Source organism: Pteropus vampyrus, unplaced genomic scaffold (genome assembly GCF_000151845.1).
Source record: "Pteropus vampyrus isolate Shadow unplaced genomic scaffold, Pvam_2.0 Scaffold627, whole genome shotgun sequence".
In the NCBI taxonomy this organism is placed as follows: Eukaryota; Metazoa; Chordata; class Mammalia; order Chiroptera; family Pteropodidae; genus Pteropus; species Pteropus vampyrus.
Genome location: NW_011889408.1, coordinates 408,477 through 422,700, shown reverse-complemented (window position 1 = coordinate 422,700; position 14,224 = coordinate 408,477). Strand labels below are relative to the sequence as shown.

The 14,224-nt window shown below is 32.6% G+C and overlaps 1 protein-coding gene across 1 annotated transcript in view; it reads right to left on the bottom strand.

Annotated features, from left to right (window-relative positions):
* Nucleotides 1-14,224, bottom strand: part of SLC26A7 (solute carrier family 26 member 7) — a 131,023-nt gene that overhangs the window by 81,858 nt on the left and 34,941 nt on the right. The window contains exon 4 of the mRNA XM_011384815.2: nt 2,137-2,301. Within this exon, the coding sequence (XP_011383117.1) occupies nt 2,137-2,301 (165 nt within the window). The remainder of the gene's footprint in view (nt 1-2,136; nt 2,302-14,224) is intronic.

Here is a 14,224-nt window from a genome sequence, read left to right as displayed (position 1 = left end):
CTATTAGAATAGCTGTTATCAACAGGATAAGTAATAACAAGTATTGGAGAAGATGCGGAGAAAAAGGAACCCTCATATATTACTGTTGGGACTGCAAATTGGTACAGCCACTATGGAAAACAATATGGAGGTTCCTCAAAAAACTAAGAATTGATCTACCATATGATCCAGTAATCCTTCTAGTGGGTATATTGAAACCCATATTGAAAAGACATTTGCACACCAGTGTTCACAGCAGCATTATTCACGGTGGCCAGGACATGGAAGCATCTGAAGTGTCCTACAATAGATAATTGCCTAAAGGAGTTGTGGTGCATATATACAATGGAATATTACTCAGCCATTAGAAGAGACAAAATAGTGCCATTTGTGACAACATGGATTAACCACGAGATAATCATGCTAAGAGAAATAAGCCAGACAGAAAAAATTGAAAATCACATGAGATCACTTATATGTGGAATATGATCCTAAAAGCAACACACAAAGAGGACAAATAAACAGACTCATGGACATAGACAATAGACTAGTGATTACCCGAGGGTGGGCGGGGTGGGGATAATGGGAGAGGTAGATGGGTAAAAAGAGTCAAATATGCGGTGACAGAAAGAAATCTAACTATGGGTGGTCAATGCACAATGTAATGTATATATGCATACTTTACTGTTGAATTATACTCCTGAAACTTACTGGATTTGTTAACAAATGTCACCGTAATAAAAAAAAAAGGAAAAAAGTAATTAGTGATGCAGATAATAACATACAAATAACAAGGATCTTCGTGGGACTGTGGATAATGGTGAAACAACACAAACCAACTCAATATCAGACATTAGATAGGAAATTATTGTACTTCCATATATTAAGCTAATATTCAACCATTAAAATCAAGAAAATTAAGGATAGAAATATTCTTATTATAAAACATTAATATTATTTATATACATTGTATATAAATGTTATGTATGCAATGCAGTGTATAGTATCACATTGTAGGAGATCGGAATATGCCACCCCAAAATATTCCTGTTTGACATAAGGATTATTTTAGGTATACTGTCTTGAAAAACAGCAGACACAAGTAAGCTTTGAAAATAGACTATAAATTAGGAAAATTTAAATCAATAAAGCAAATATCCATCTGTAAGGTGTCTCTCCTCAGTACTAGGAGGAAAAGGATGACACTAAATCACAAGAGACTCTCATCAGTGGAGAAGGCACCAACTGAAATCTGCATAACACACGTACCCTTGTTTACTGTACTTTTCCTGGTCACCTTTCCATAATTTACCTATCCCAAATCCTTCTTCCTTTGTTTTAGGTGAAGATGTTATATAAGCCCAAATTCTAGCCACCTCCTTTGAGTTACTCATCCTTGAGTTTCTCTTAAGTATATATAAGATATATACATTAACAAACCACTGTTTTAATTTGTGTTTGTTTTTCTCTTGTTAATCTGTTTTTTTTGTTACAAGGATCATAGCTGAGAACCTACAAGAGTAGAAGAAAAATGTTTTCCCTTCTCTACAACATAAAATTACATAATATAAAGTTTGGTTAATTAACAAGGCGTAGTTTTCTTATAAAGCTTCAATAACATGTGACTTCCTGAGCAGTCATAGATTTTAGGCCAGCTTCAAAAAGAGACCAACGACAATAGACTATTATGAGGATAATATGTTGAAACTAGTCACATGTTCCTCTCTCAGGTTCAAGTGGCTTTTAATAACTGATTTCTATTGGGGCTCCAGACACCAATTTTGATCCGTACCAGGGTTCACAATATTGAAAGGATGTGGTCAAGTTCATGGTTGTTAAACTCAGCCACAATCACAGAAAATGGCTTCCATTAGAAGTTGGCAACATATCTGGCTCACAAAAAAATTCAAATTATATTTTTCTAAGCATGCCCAAATTAATATCATATTCAATTTTTATAAAGAATTACTTACAAAATAATAGATACTGCTCATTAAACTATTTTAATATCCTAAACCACATTTTAAAAATTCTAAGAAATTATATTTAAACCCAAGTTCCTTTAATATAGAAATATCTCAGTATTATAAGTAGCCAAATTTTACTTTGTGAAATACACACCCAAAATATATGAACAAAGACATACGGAAAACTTACGTAAAAGAATCCAAATGGTCCAGATATATAGGGCATTTTCATTCCCAAGAGACACTTGACTTGTGAAGTCATGACGTGTGTGGCAGCCCCAGTTGTCATCGCACTGATCACAGGCTCCGTAAGCAGAAATGTAGCACTGCCCAGTTGTAGCACAAAGATAGCCACCTAAGAGGACAAAGGAAAATAAAATTTCCAAAAGTTCCTAGTGGGATTAATATCCGACCCATTTTCATCTTTCATTTCACACAGACATAGAGAACTGATGTGAAATGGGTTTCTAAAATTTTACATATTTAATATCTTGAGTTTTCTTGAGAATATCACCAGGTTTCAAGACTCTAGTTGTTATTAGATATAATATAAGTGCTTTAATTAAAATTAACATGTAATTTTTTCCTAAATATTAACTTTTTTTTTCTTTTCCTAATCATACATGTTACCAAAAAAGGGGGGTGGGTGGAAATATGCTTAAATCAGTTAATATATTGGGCTCTGTGGAAAAAAATCAAATTTGCATTATCATATCCTTAATTTTAAAAATATCAAAAGGACATGATTTACTACTTTACACCTACTAAGCTTAAAACCTCAAAAACATTGAGAATAAAAAGCTTTTTTGAGTTTCTCCCAGGTTTTGAGAAGAGGAAACATACTGTTTTGACTAAAGATTCTGTCAAGTAGCTCTAACGGGCCGATATTAATAAGATGATATTAAGACTTATTTGTATACTGAGAAGAGCAAAAGACGAAGATAGGTTAAAAGGATATGTCTTAAGAAACACAAGAATCAGTAGAAAATTTAAACATTTCCTTGTTATGACTGTAAACTCAGTCATAGGAACTGCAAAAACTAAAATTTAATATTTTGAAATTAACATTAAATTACATTCATGAATATCCACACTGGAAAAAGGACATAAAATGGCTCATGTTTATATATTCTCTCAATGCATTAATTACAATATTTAAGTTAAGTCTTAAAATTCTTGTTGGAAAATAAGATTATTAAGGAAATCAGAGTAAAGAATAGCAATGAGATTTCCTCTTATCAAGAGGTCACAATGATAAAAATGAAAAGCGAAAGTGCTATCTAGTACCATCACAGCCTAAATTGCAAAATATATAATTTCTATGATATGCATTGTTCCTTTACCACAAGTAATAATGCTCTGAATTCATATTAGAATGAAGTAGCCTGGGTTCAAATCTGAAAACTTAAGTTCTGATCCTGACTCCAACACATCTAGCTTTGTGACTACAGAAAACTTATTGAAATTTTCTGAGCCTCATCATCATCTACAAATCATTTGTGATGTTCGTGCTATCTTACAGAACTGTTGTAAATTAAATGTGAAATAATATATGAAAGAGCATTGAAACTTGTAAAATGTGCAACATATGTGATGCACTAAGAACATCATGAGGAGTCATAAATATTTACCCAGTATGAAAAAACAACCACCAGCTTTGAAAATGTAGAAAAGGCCGTACCACATTTTCCAATTCTGGAAAACTTGAAAGATTCATAAGTGCAGAAAGAAATGGATTTGAATAGTTTGCAATTTAGTAGCCTCCTTTTATTCAGTATGTAATAAAGGAAATAATGTGGATTGCCAATGGAGAAATCAGGCAATCTGTTTCTGTTAGCATAGGCAGCCAAAGCAGCAACTTCTGTTACTAGCATTTTTTTCAGAAACTGTGTTGGTTTGTCAAAGTAGAAATGTCCTGAGAGAAATGCCCAAACAAATGGTATAGATACAAATGGAAAACACTGATCTTCTTGGCAACTCTTGATTCATATAGTCTGTTGATTTTCATCCTTAACATTGAAAAACATTGAACCAATTTTTCCCAACCGTATCTCTATTTGTAAGTTCATGTCAATTTATATATTAATTCTTACTGACCATGAGGATGAAATTAGCATGTTACTGAGGTAAGATGAATACCAGAGAGGTGGAATTTAATTTCAGCTAAATACAGCATACAAACAATCCAAATCTTTGAGCTGTGAAACCTGTTTCTTAAAAAGAATTTTATGCATACACGGAATGTTGGAAAGTTCTTATCTGTATGCCAAGAAATCTTATCTTTATTTATTTTGAAAAGCAAACTTTTGGGAGTTCTCGTATAGACCATCACCATTTTACCTTCTGCTTTTGTTTCCTAAATTCTAGCACTTACGTAGAGGGGTTAATGATTTGTCATGCCTGAGAAACAAAGTTCACCTAACCTGAAGTGAGTAACCAACACTTTCAGCTAACCACTATCTTCTAATAGCAGCTTTATGTCATCTCCACAACCTGAATGTTACAAATGGAAGGGACCAGGAAAAGTACAAGATACAAAAGAGTTTGACTATTTCAAATGTTGAGAATATGGGTATCTACCTTGCAACAGAAACCAGAAAAGATGATGTACCCTCTTTTAAAACTTATCCAGACTTTAAGTGTTTTTGTAATATTCTACTTGTACACATTTTTACGCTTTAAAAATAATCGTTCCAGCAAGGGACTAATCCATAAAATAGGGAATTCTGACTCTGAAAGATCAAGAAACCCCTTAAGACCTTATTTCTAATACAAAGACATGTGAAGGATGGTTGTAAACATGTGAGATTTAACTGAAGTGAAATTACTCTCTTCTGGATGATGGCATTTTCCACAACGTAAGACAATGGCAAATATTTTAAGAAGAGGAAAGAGAAAGAGGAAGAAAAGAGGGGGAAAAAAAGGAAAAAGAAGGAGAAGGAGAAAAAGGAGAAGCAGAAATTAAAGAAATCTTCTTTCCCCACCACCTAAAGTTCAACATTTTATCCACATCAAAATTAGGGATTTAATATACAGAGGCTAACAAATACAGCTTAAAGGAAGAAAATACCTATGCAATACAGGCTTTGTAAGAGGGGCCAACAGATAGAACTGTGGTTTCCAAGTTTATCTTGAAACTTAAATATGTGAAATAGAGGTCCTTCTAGAATATTTTGCTTGGAGGCTCGGTATTTAAATTTTAGACCAATGTTAAGGATTCTTTTAAGTTAATGACTTAATAAACAGCCACATAAACTCATTTTACTAATAATAATGATGATGATAATTCTGATCTGGCTAGCCAACTCCCCAAATTTGGCCATGCAATTTTATGAGAAATTTGTAGTTTGTAGTGTGGATGAAAAAATTTATAGTTTGTAGTGTGGATGAAAAAAAGGCCACATAAACCTGACAAGCTCAGCGAAGGCAAGTATGGGGAGTCCTACAAACTCAGAAACTGAAAGTAACCACATAGGTTGGTCAGAACATAAAAGTTTCTAAAAGCAGATCGTGGTGGGTAGTCACATCCTGGACCTGCAGCCCTCTTGGCAAAGGTCAATTTTTACCTTAGGTAAGCCTGTCTATTCTCTTTTTGTATCTAAGATAACATACTGTTGGAATGTCTTTTTTCCAGACTCCTCAGGGAACAACCCACTGCACCGGAGCAAGAGACCACAGAATCCCTCATGGTTATCTTATCCCCCACATACCATCTCTATGTGTTGTAAATGTTAATTATTAACTCTCCTGTACCCATCAGTGTAAAAGAAGTGTATGTCCCTCCCTTCATTTTACTTTTCATCTAATCCCAGATATTTCTTCACTTTGCTTTCTCCTGCCTCCCTAATCTGCTACCAGTTGATTTCACATAACCCTCCTTATGTCTCCTCCTTTGATTCCAATGTATAAAATAAGCTGCAAAACTGCCATTATCCAGAACAGTTTCTTAATCCACTGAGATTTTGCTTCCTGGCAACTGTCGTCAGCTTTGCTCAAATAAACTCATTAACATTCTCTATAGGTTTGGACATTTTTTACATTGACAGTAGTAATGCTGATGTTCTTGGCTAATGCTAAAAATCAGGCAGACATTGTTAAGGTTCACCAATACACTTCTATAAACACTAAGTGAGCTTTATAAATAGAATATGTTTCAGATTTCAGGCTACTTTTAGAAATGAACTTCAAATAGTGAAAAAAGAAAAAGTGCATAGCAAAAAAACTATACTACCTAAGTAGATGGAATACAGCATTCATTTTGGGTTTTGTCAGTTTATCTGCAGTCTGGCTCTTATATTATACCAAATTATTTATTTATTCATTCAATGAGTATTTATTGACTATCTCCTACGGGCTAGGGAGAGCGTTGTTGCAAAATACAGAATGGTTCAAAAGATTGTATAAAGAAAGTTGTAATGATGATGTTAGGAGGAAGGAATGTTGACAGGGGCATTAAGAACTACAATGTAGGTGGCACTAGGAAGGAGAAGCTGTTTGGATAAGGGCTAAAATGCTAAGAGCCCCGTTTTGTTTGCTGAGGAGGGTATTCAGGGTTGAGGAAGAGAGTTAAATTGTTTATAACAATAGGAGAACAACTGAGTGCTACATAAGGATATGCCAGAAAAGCTTCTGTATTACCAGAGGACTTGGGAGGAAAAAAATGTCTAATGGAAACCTATGAAGTTACCTGCCATGGAATTCAGAATATAAAAACCTCTTCCATATTATTCAATGATAAAAAGAAATGAGCTATCAAGCCATGCAAAGACATGGATGAATCTGAAAATGCTACATACTGCAGGATTCCATTCTATAGACAAAATTATAGTTAGTAAGGAGAACAGCAGTTGCCAGGGGCTTGGGAGTGAGAGAATGAGTCATAGGTGAAACATAGGAAATTTTTAGGATGGCAAAACTATTCTCTATGACACTGTAATAGTGGTTACAGGATACTGTACATTTGCCAAAACTCAAAGATCTTTACAACACAAGAGTAAACCTTAATATAAGTGAATTTAAAAAAAAAATTGAATGTCAGGAGATCCTAAATGAAATGCAGAATGTGACAGTGAATCTGACAACAAGAGTTGTGTTTACTCTCTCCGTAAGTTTTGCCTGTTCCAGAGTTTCATTTAAATAAAATCATGTAATACATAGATTTTTCAGACTGGCTAAATGTATGAAGCAACCTGGGTGGCAAAAAATGTGCCAATATAAATAATTTTGGAAGTAAGTCTGTAAAACTAAAGAAATATTGTACACTAGTTGATAAAGTTATTTCCCATGGAGGTAGCAGTTAACAATTCTGAAACCACTATACATATACACTGAAATTGAAAAATTAAGTAAATGGATGATGGATGGTGGGAGCGAGGTTTCTCACTATTGACGAAGTTACAGACTCTCCAATATTGGTAGGTTACAGACAAGCAAGGGGAGAAGGCTAGAATGATCCATATGGTAATGGATTAGAGTTAGAGACATCAGTAGAAACTCACGTTTAGCTTAATATAGATGAAGATAGATACATATAGAAATCTATATAGATATGTTTAATGTAGAGTGGAGGCAAGAGAACTAAAATGTTAAATCAATCTATATTCAGAGACTCCAATATGCTCATCAGCCCTATAGCCAGACCACGAGGAAACCTGCAGAACAAAGGAAAACTTCTGCTGGGATTGCTAACAAACCTTTCCCCACACTGTGAAGGAAAAACACAGTCTTTAAATGGTGCCCTACACAAAATAAAATAATTCATTCCTTATAGATAAAATCATGGGAAACCTATGGTTCAAAGGCTAGGAATTGCCAGCAGACCTTTCATGCTACATATTCTTACCTTTTCTTGCTACATACTCATCGTTTTTCACTGTAATTCCTGTGAATAAAACTAAGAATGATGTATAAAATGTATTCCCCAACACTCAGAGCTTTTTTCCTTGTGTTGGCCTTTTTTCTTATCTTAGTTTTTTGTTTTTTGGTTTTTTTTTTTTTTTTGGCTTTTTGTCTTTATTTGTCTTTGCTTTTCCCTTTCTCTAATAAACATTCCTTTTGACTCTAATTTTGAAGTGTGTTTGAATTCTTTCTTATGCTAAGCCAAGAACTCTTTGTGCAGGGCTTGAGTTCCCCCATCTGGGGGAATTTACCCTATCCTGCATCATGTTTACACACATGGGTTAATATACGCACATATATTCCCTTGCTCCATCAGTTGAAATCGACTAGAAGCAACAACACCCCAGCATTAATGATAACACCTGGTGCCCAGAACTTGATTTCTAATATCATTCTCCAATAAGAGGAACTGGGAAAAACTGACTCTAGATCTGGGACAGGAAATATACACTATAAGCCTGGATCATCTTGTAATGCCATTAAGAAAGGAAATGCTTCAAAAACGAACAAACAAATGGGAGTATGTTAAGGAGGGACACAGGGGCCAACTGAAAGAGCTCTCAATGGCCAAAGCTAGAAAAATTTGAGAAACAACATTAATAAAGTACTATTATATTATAACGCCAAGGATAAAATAAATACCCTAGGGTTCATACTGATATAAATGATTAATTAAATTTTTAAAAATCAAAGTTTGGAAAATCCTGTATAGAATTCCAATAATTTAGTAGATACTCCCTACTCCTTTTCTTAACTACTCAATCAACATAACTCCCACCTCTTAAGTGTAGGCAGTGCATATTCTTTTACTAAAGAATATAGTATTAAAAAAGGGGGGTGGGAGGAAATAGAGTAACTTCACATTAGAGAAACCTGATAAACACTAGTCCAGCCAGGTGATCAAGGATAACAGTGGTAAGTTATGTTGATAGTCTATGCTCTTAATATGATGTGATGAGAATGCCACTCTACCACTCTAGTCTCCCACCTAAAAATCCATAACCCCAGTCTAATCATGAAAAAAAAAAAAAATGAGACAGATTCCAACTGAAGGACATTCAACAGAATACCAGATCAATGGTCCTCAAAACTGTCAAGATCATCAAAAATAAGAAAAGTTTTAGAAAATTTCACACTTAAGAGCAGTTCAAAGGGAGACAGGCCAAAAAAAAAGAAATGTAATGTGGTTTACAGGATGTGATCCTGAAACAGAAAAAGAACATTAGGTAAAAATTAAGAAAATCTGAATACAGCATATGAACTTAATTAATAACAATATATCTATCTGGCTCATTAATTGTAACTAATGTATCATACAAATGTATGATATTAATAATAGGGAAAACTGGAGATGCGGGGGATGTGTGTGACAACTCTGTGTGCTATCTTTGCAACTTTATTGCAAATCTAAAATTATTATAAAACAAAAATGTGTGTAGAAAAAAGAAGGAAGGAAGGAAGGAAGGAAGGAAGGAAGGAAGGAAGGAAGGAAGGAAAGAAATTCTCCTTTACATCTCCCATACTCCCATAGAATCTTCAGGTAAGGCTACTTTTTTCCCATTATGTGTGCTGTACATGAGAAGTTCCTGAGTTCTGCCTACATGGGCACAGAGGAAAAGAAGGGCTCTCTATAAGGAGCTCCAGAGAGTTGGGTTTCAGAGATATGACGTGTATGCAAATAACCATAACAAGACAAGTATGCACACATATAAAAGAGAGGAAAAGAAAATATATCATTATTTTTCAATGGGAGAAGGGAACACTACTGAATAAGAGTAAAATTGTGCCTTGACACTTAAAGAGGAATCTAAGAGAGTGAAATTATTAGAAAGCATTCTAGAAAGAGGAAAGATTATAAGCATAAAGCAGGACAGCAAAGGACATGTTCAAAGAACACAGGGTTGCTAGTTTAAAAGGAGCACAAGTAGCCAGAAAATTGTAATAGAAAATAAGCAAAACATTTTGAAATCAGAATGTGGAGTAAAAGTAGTAAAAAGTAAAAAGGGGGTTTTGCAGCAGTGACATCACTCTTACATGCATTTATTAAACTCTTAATTTTATCAAGAAGTATGCTGCACACTGGCTCATAAACCATAGCTGTGTTTTGGTAGGATTAATGTGATGATAGAATGTGGAACAACTCACCATTTTAAAAAGTAGTATAAGAGGAGTAGCTAAAGGAATAAGCCCCTAAACCAGAAACATCAGGGTTGGAGACACAGAGATGAGCCAAGTGTTGGATTATGCAGTAGGCAAACTGGTCATATGCTTAGGAAACAAACACAATTTATATTTTTTTTGACTTTTTTTTTCTATTGAGGAGTATATCATAAATTCACTGGACTTAAGAACTATTTTTATTTGTAATTACATGGTTGAAGGGGACACCGTAATCTTTTCAGTTCTCTGGCTTTCGTAGAAAAGAAATAAATAACCTCTCATGCAAGAAGCCTTGGGAACAAAACTGCCAGGAGTAGACAATGATTTGATTCTCCTGCCTTCCTTTCTGTCTCAGATAAAGAAAACAAAGTTGTAAAATGAGATGATTGGAGCACGATATTATTAAGCTTTAGAGGAGTAAAGAGTGGCAGGAGTGATTGTATTTTGATTTTTCATCAGGTGAGGGCTCGGGGACAGTTTTGGAAAGAGGTGGGAGATTTCATTGACTAGGTCTCCATGTTTGCACTGGACAGATGTGACAAAATACATGACAAATTGTAAGATTATAATGTATTTTCTTACTCTTTTTTCATTAAGAACTGTGCTACAATTTAAACAGATACAGACATATTCTCTATTCTAGTAGGGGATAGAAAGAGAAAATGATAATTTAGAAAGGGTAAAAACAATCTCAATTTAAATTTAATTCTTTAATAAAGTGATACCACTAACATTTAATTGACTTTTTTCCTATTCAAATCATCAAACTCACATTTATTAAATACCAGCTGCTGAAATTATAGAAATAAATAGTCTCTGTCATACTGAGACTCACAACCCAGAAAGGAAAGTAAATATGTAGAAAATATTTCTCGGCAGATCGAGAAATCCTGTGCAGGAGCAATATTTTATTCAAGAAAGTGGGGGGAATCACTCATAACCATGTTTAAAGATATCAGAGAATCCCCTATTTAGATCTGCATTTGGTTTCTATCTACTTGCAGATATAAGACTGCGTTTTCAGAATGCACCAGTACAGTAACACAAGGCTCTAAACACACCCAGGTGCGTCTCCCCATGCTTGCCCATATATTAGGTCACAGGAAAACATTAGTAAATTAGACAATGTAGAAAAGTACTTACTTGTCACAATGCAATAACACTAGCAATTATTAACAAAATTGAAAAGCAAAAAAAGATCTATTCATTTGGAAATTTAAAGCCCTTTTTCTAAACATTTGGGTGAAAGGGGAAATACAAACTGAAATCACAAAATTTCTGAAAAACAATGAAACACTACCTTATAGTGAAACACTATCAAAATCTATAGAAAGCATTTCAAACAATGAGCATAGAAAAATTCATAGCACTAAATGTTTTTATCAATAAAAATGAAAAAGTTATAATGTATTGAAAATTCCAGTTCAAAAGCTAAAAAAAAGAACAAAGAAACTAAAAAAAAAAAAAAAAATAGCCAAGAAAGGAATAATAAAGATAAAAACAGAAGTAGGAATATAAAAAAGTAGACCTACTATTTCAAATCTTGAAATTTTAAAAAAGAATTAACAAAATAGACAAACTACCAGTTAATCTGACCAAGGAAAAAGAAAAAATATATACAAAAATAGAAAATGGCAAAGAGTAAAACATTAAAATAAGAAATTGATTAAAAATAAAAGACAGTACTTTAAAATCTTACATACAAATAAATTTGAAAAACTAGATACAAAGAATAATTGTCGAGGACATTCAGACTTTAAACTGACCAATATTTATAAAAGAAATAGAGAGATTTTCAAGAATTTACCCCCCAAAAGAGTGCAGAGAACCTACAATTTCAGTGCGAGAGCCTTTAAAGGAGGTTTATTCTACAAATCTTTCAAACACTAGTTGCTCCAAAAGTACTATACATTGCTTAAGAGCGTTGCAAAAGAGGATTAAGAAGGTAAAACACTGATAATTAGATCTAAAAAAAGACAGCACATATAAGAAAACACCACCGAAGAAAAATGATACAAAACTACTAAATAATAAAAAAGTACTAAGTAAAAAATTAATAAACAGAATTTCAACTGTATTAAAAATAAAAAACATCATGACCAAGTGGTACTTATTTGAGCAATTTAAGATTGGATGAATATTAGAAAATTTAATAATATAATATACTATATAATATATTTAAGAGAAAAAAATCATATGATTATCTCTATGCATGTTAAAAAAAAGCCCAGACAATATTCAATACTTTTTCTACATTCTACTAAAAACACAGAAATATAAAATAATAATTTCTTAATATGTTAAAATATATACACTTCATTCTTAAGGCTAGCATCTTCATGGAGACTAATGGCATTTTGAGTAAATTCAAGAAGAGGCAAGAATGCTCACTGTTTCCACTATTATTAACATTATAATAGAAGTATCACCTAATGTAATTGGATAAGAAATATCATAAGATATTAATTTGTAAAGAATTAAAAACATCTCTAGAAAATACTAGAGAATCAATGAATAGTAAAACTAATTTAAATAGTGAACTCAAGGTATCAGGATATATAATTAACACACAAAAATCAATAGTTTTCATAGATACAAACGATAATCAGCTAGAGAACATACTGGTAAAGAAATCCCCATTTACAATAGCAACAACGATGATTAAATACTTACAAAGAAGTTTGAAAAAAAGAGGAAATCCTATAAGAAGAAATATTCCTGAAAGACATAGAATTAGATTTGAATGAAAGAAAAGGCATCCCTGTTCTTGCATCAGAAAACTCTACATCATAAAGATTTTAATTTAACACAATCCTGTTAAAAATATCATTTTTTTTTATCAACCAAACAAGTTGCTGATGAAGTTCATAAGGAAAAACAAACATGTGGAACTAGTAAGGAACACACTGAGAAATAAAAACTACAAAAGTGGACTAGTCCTACCAGATATTAAACCACATTATAAGTTTCTACTATAAGCCATACTATAGTTAAAACAGGGTGCTACTACCACAAGAATAGATATATGAACTAGCAGAATAGAATAGAAAATCCTGAGATAGATGTAAATAAATATGGAAATAACAAAGATAGCATCTTCAATCACGGAAGAAAAGATAGGCTTTTAAATAAATGCTGCTTGCACAACTGGGCAGCCACTTGGAAAAGACATAAAACTAGATCCATATCTCACAACATACATAAGAATAAACTCTACACTTATTTAGAAACTAAAAGAAAAAAATAGATATAATAAATAATCTTATAAATTTAAGTAGAAAAATATGATAAATGGTAAATTCCTTTAAAAACTCAGTGTAGAAAACGTTTTCTATGCTGACGCAAAATCCAGGGGCAATCAAAGAAACAATTCATAAATTCGAGTGCATAATTTTTCTAAAATTTTTATGATAAAATAAAGTCAAAGAACTGCCAAATTAGAAGAAAAGGTTTGCAACATATATCACAAATAAAGAGCTAATATCTATAATACATTAAAACTTAAAATTTAAGGGGAAAAAAAAAACAAAAACTCCTATAGATAAATGGGTAAAATATATAAACAAATAATTTATAAAATTGATACAAAATTGTCTGAAACATATGAAAAGATATTGAACTTCATTCATAAATTACCCTTGAATATAAATTTCTCACCTACTTGACTGGCTGAAATTTAAAAATCTGACAACAGTAAAAAGGTATGAGGGCTATTTTTATGAGCTGACTTGGAATGCTTTCCAGGATGTACTGTTAAGTGAAGAAAAGAAAATACAAAAATGTAAGAAAGAAGAGCAAAGAAGAAAATGTACAGGTAACTTATCATTTTACAGAAAAAAAAAAAAAGAAGTATAAACCAGAAATAAATGAGACAAGTTACTTCCAGGAGATGAATAAGAATAGAGCAGGAAGAATGGAAAAATGTGGGGGGGGGTGGTCTGACAGTTCTTTGAGTGTACCTTTTTTATAGTTACCTCTTATTACAGTAATAAAATTATTATAGCAATAATTAAAATCGACAAATGTTAAACAATTAATTTTGTAAAAATCACAAAATTATTACTTGGCATGATGTCTGCTATTTCTTGATTTTCAGATTTCTGAATTAATAGTTCATTTTTTAATTCAACAACTTTTATGAGAATCTACCATTTGTAGAATGCGATGGTAAGTAATAAAAACTTTGAAATGGATCAAGTACTATAATTAACTTCAAGAAA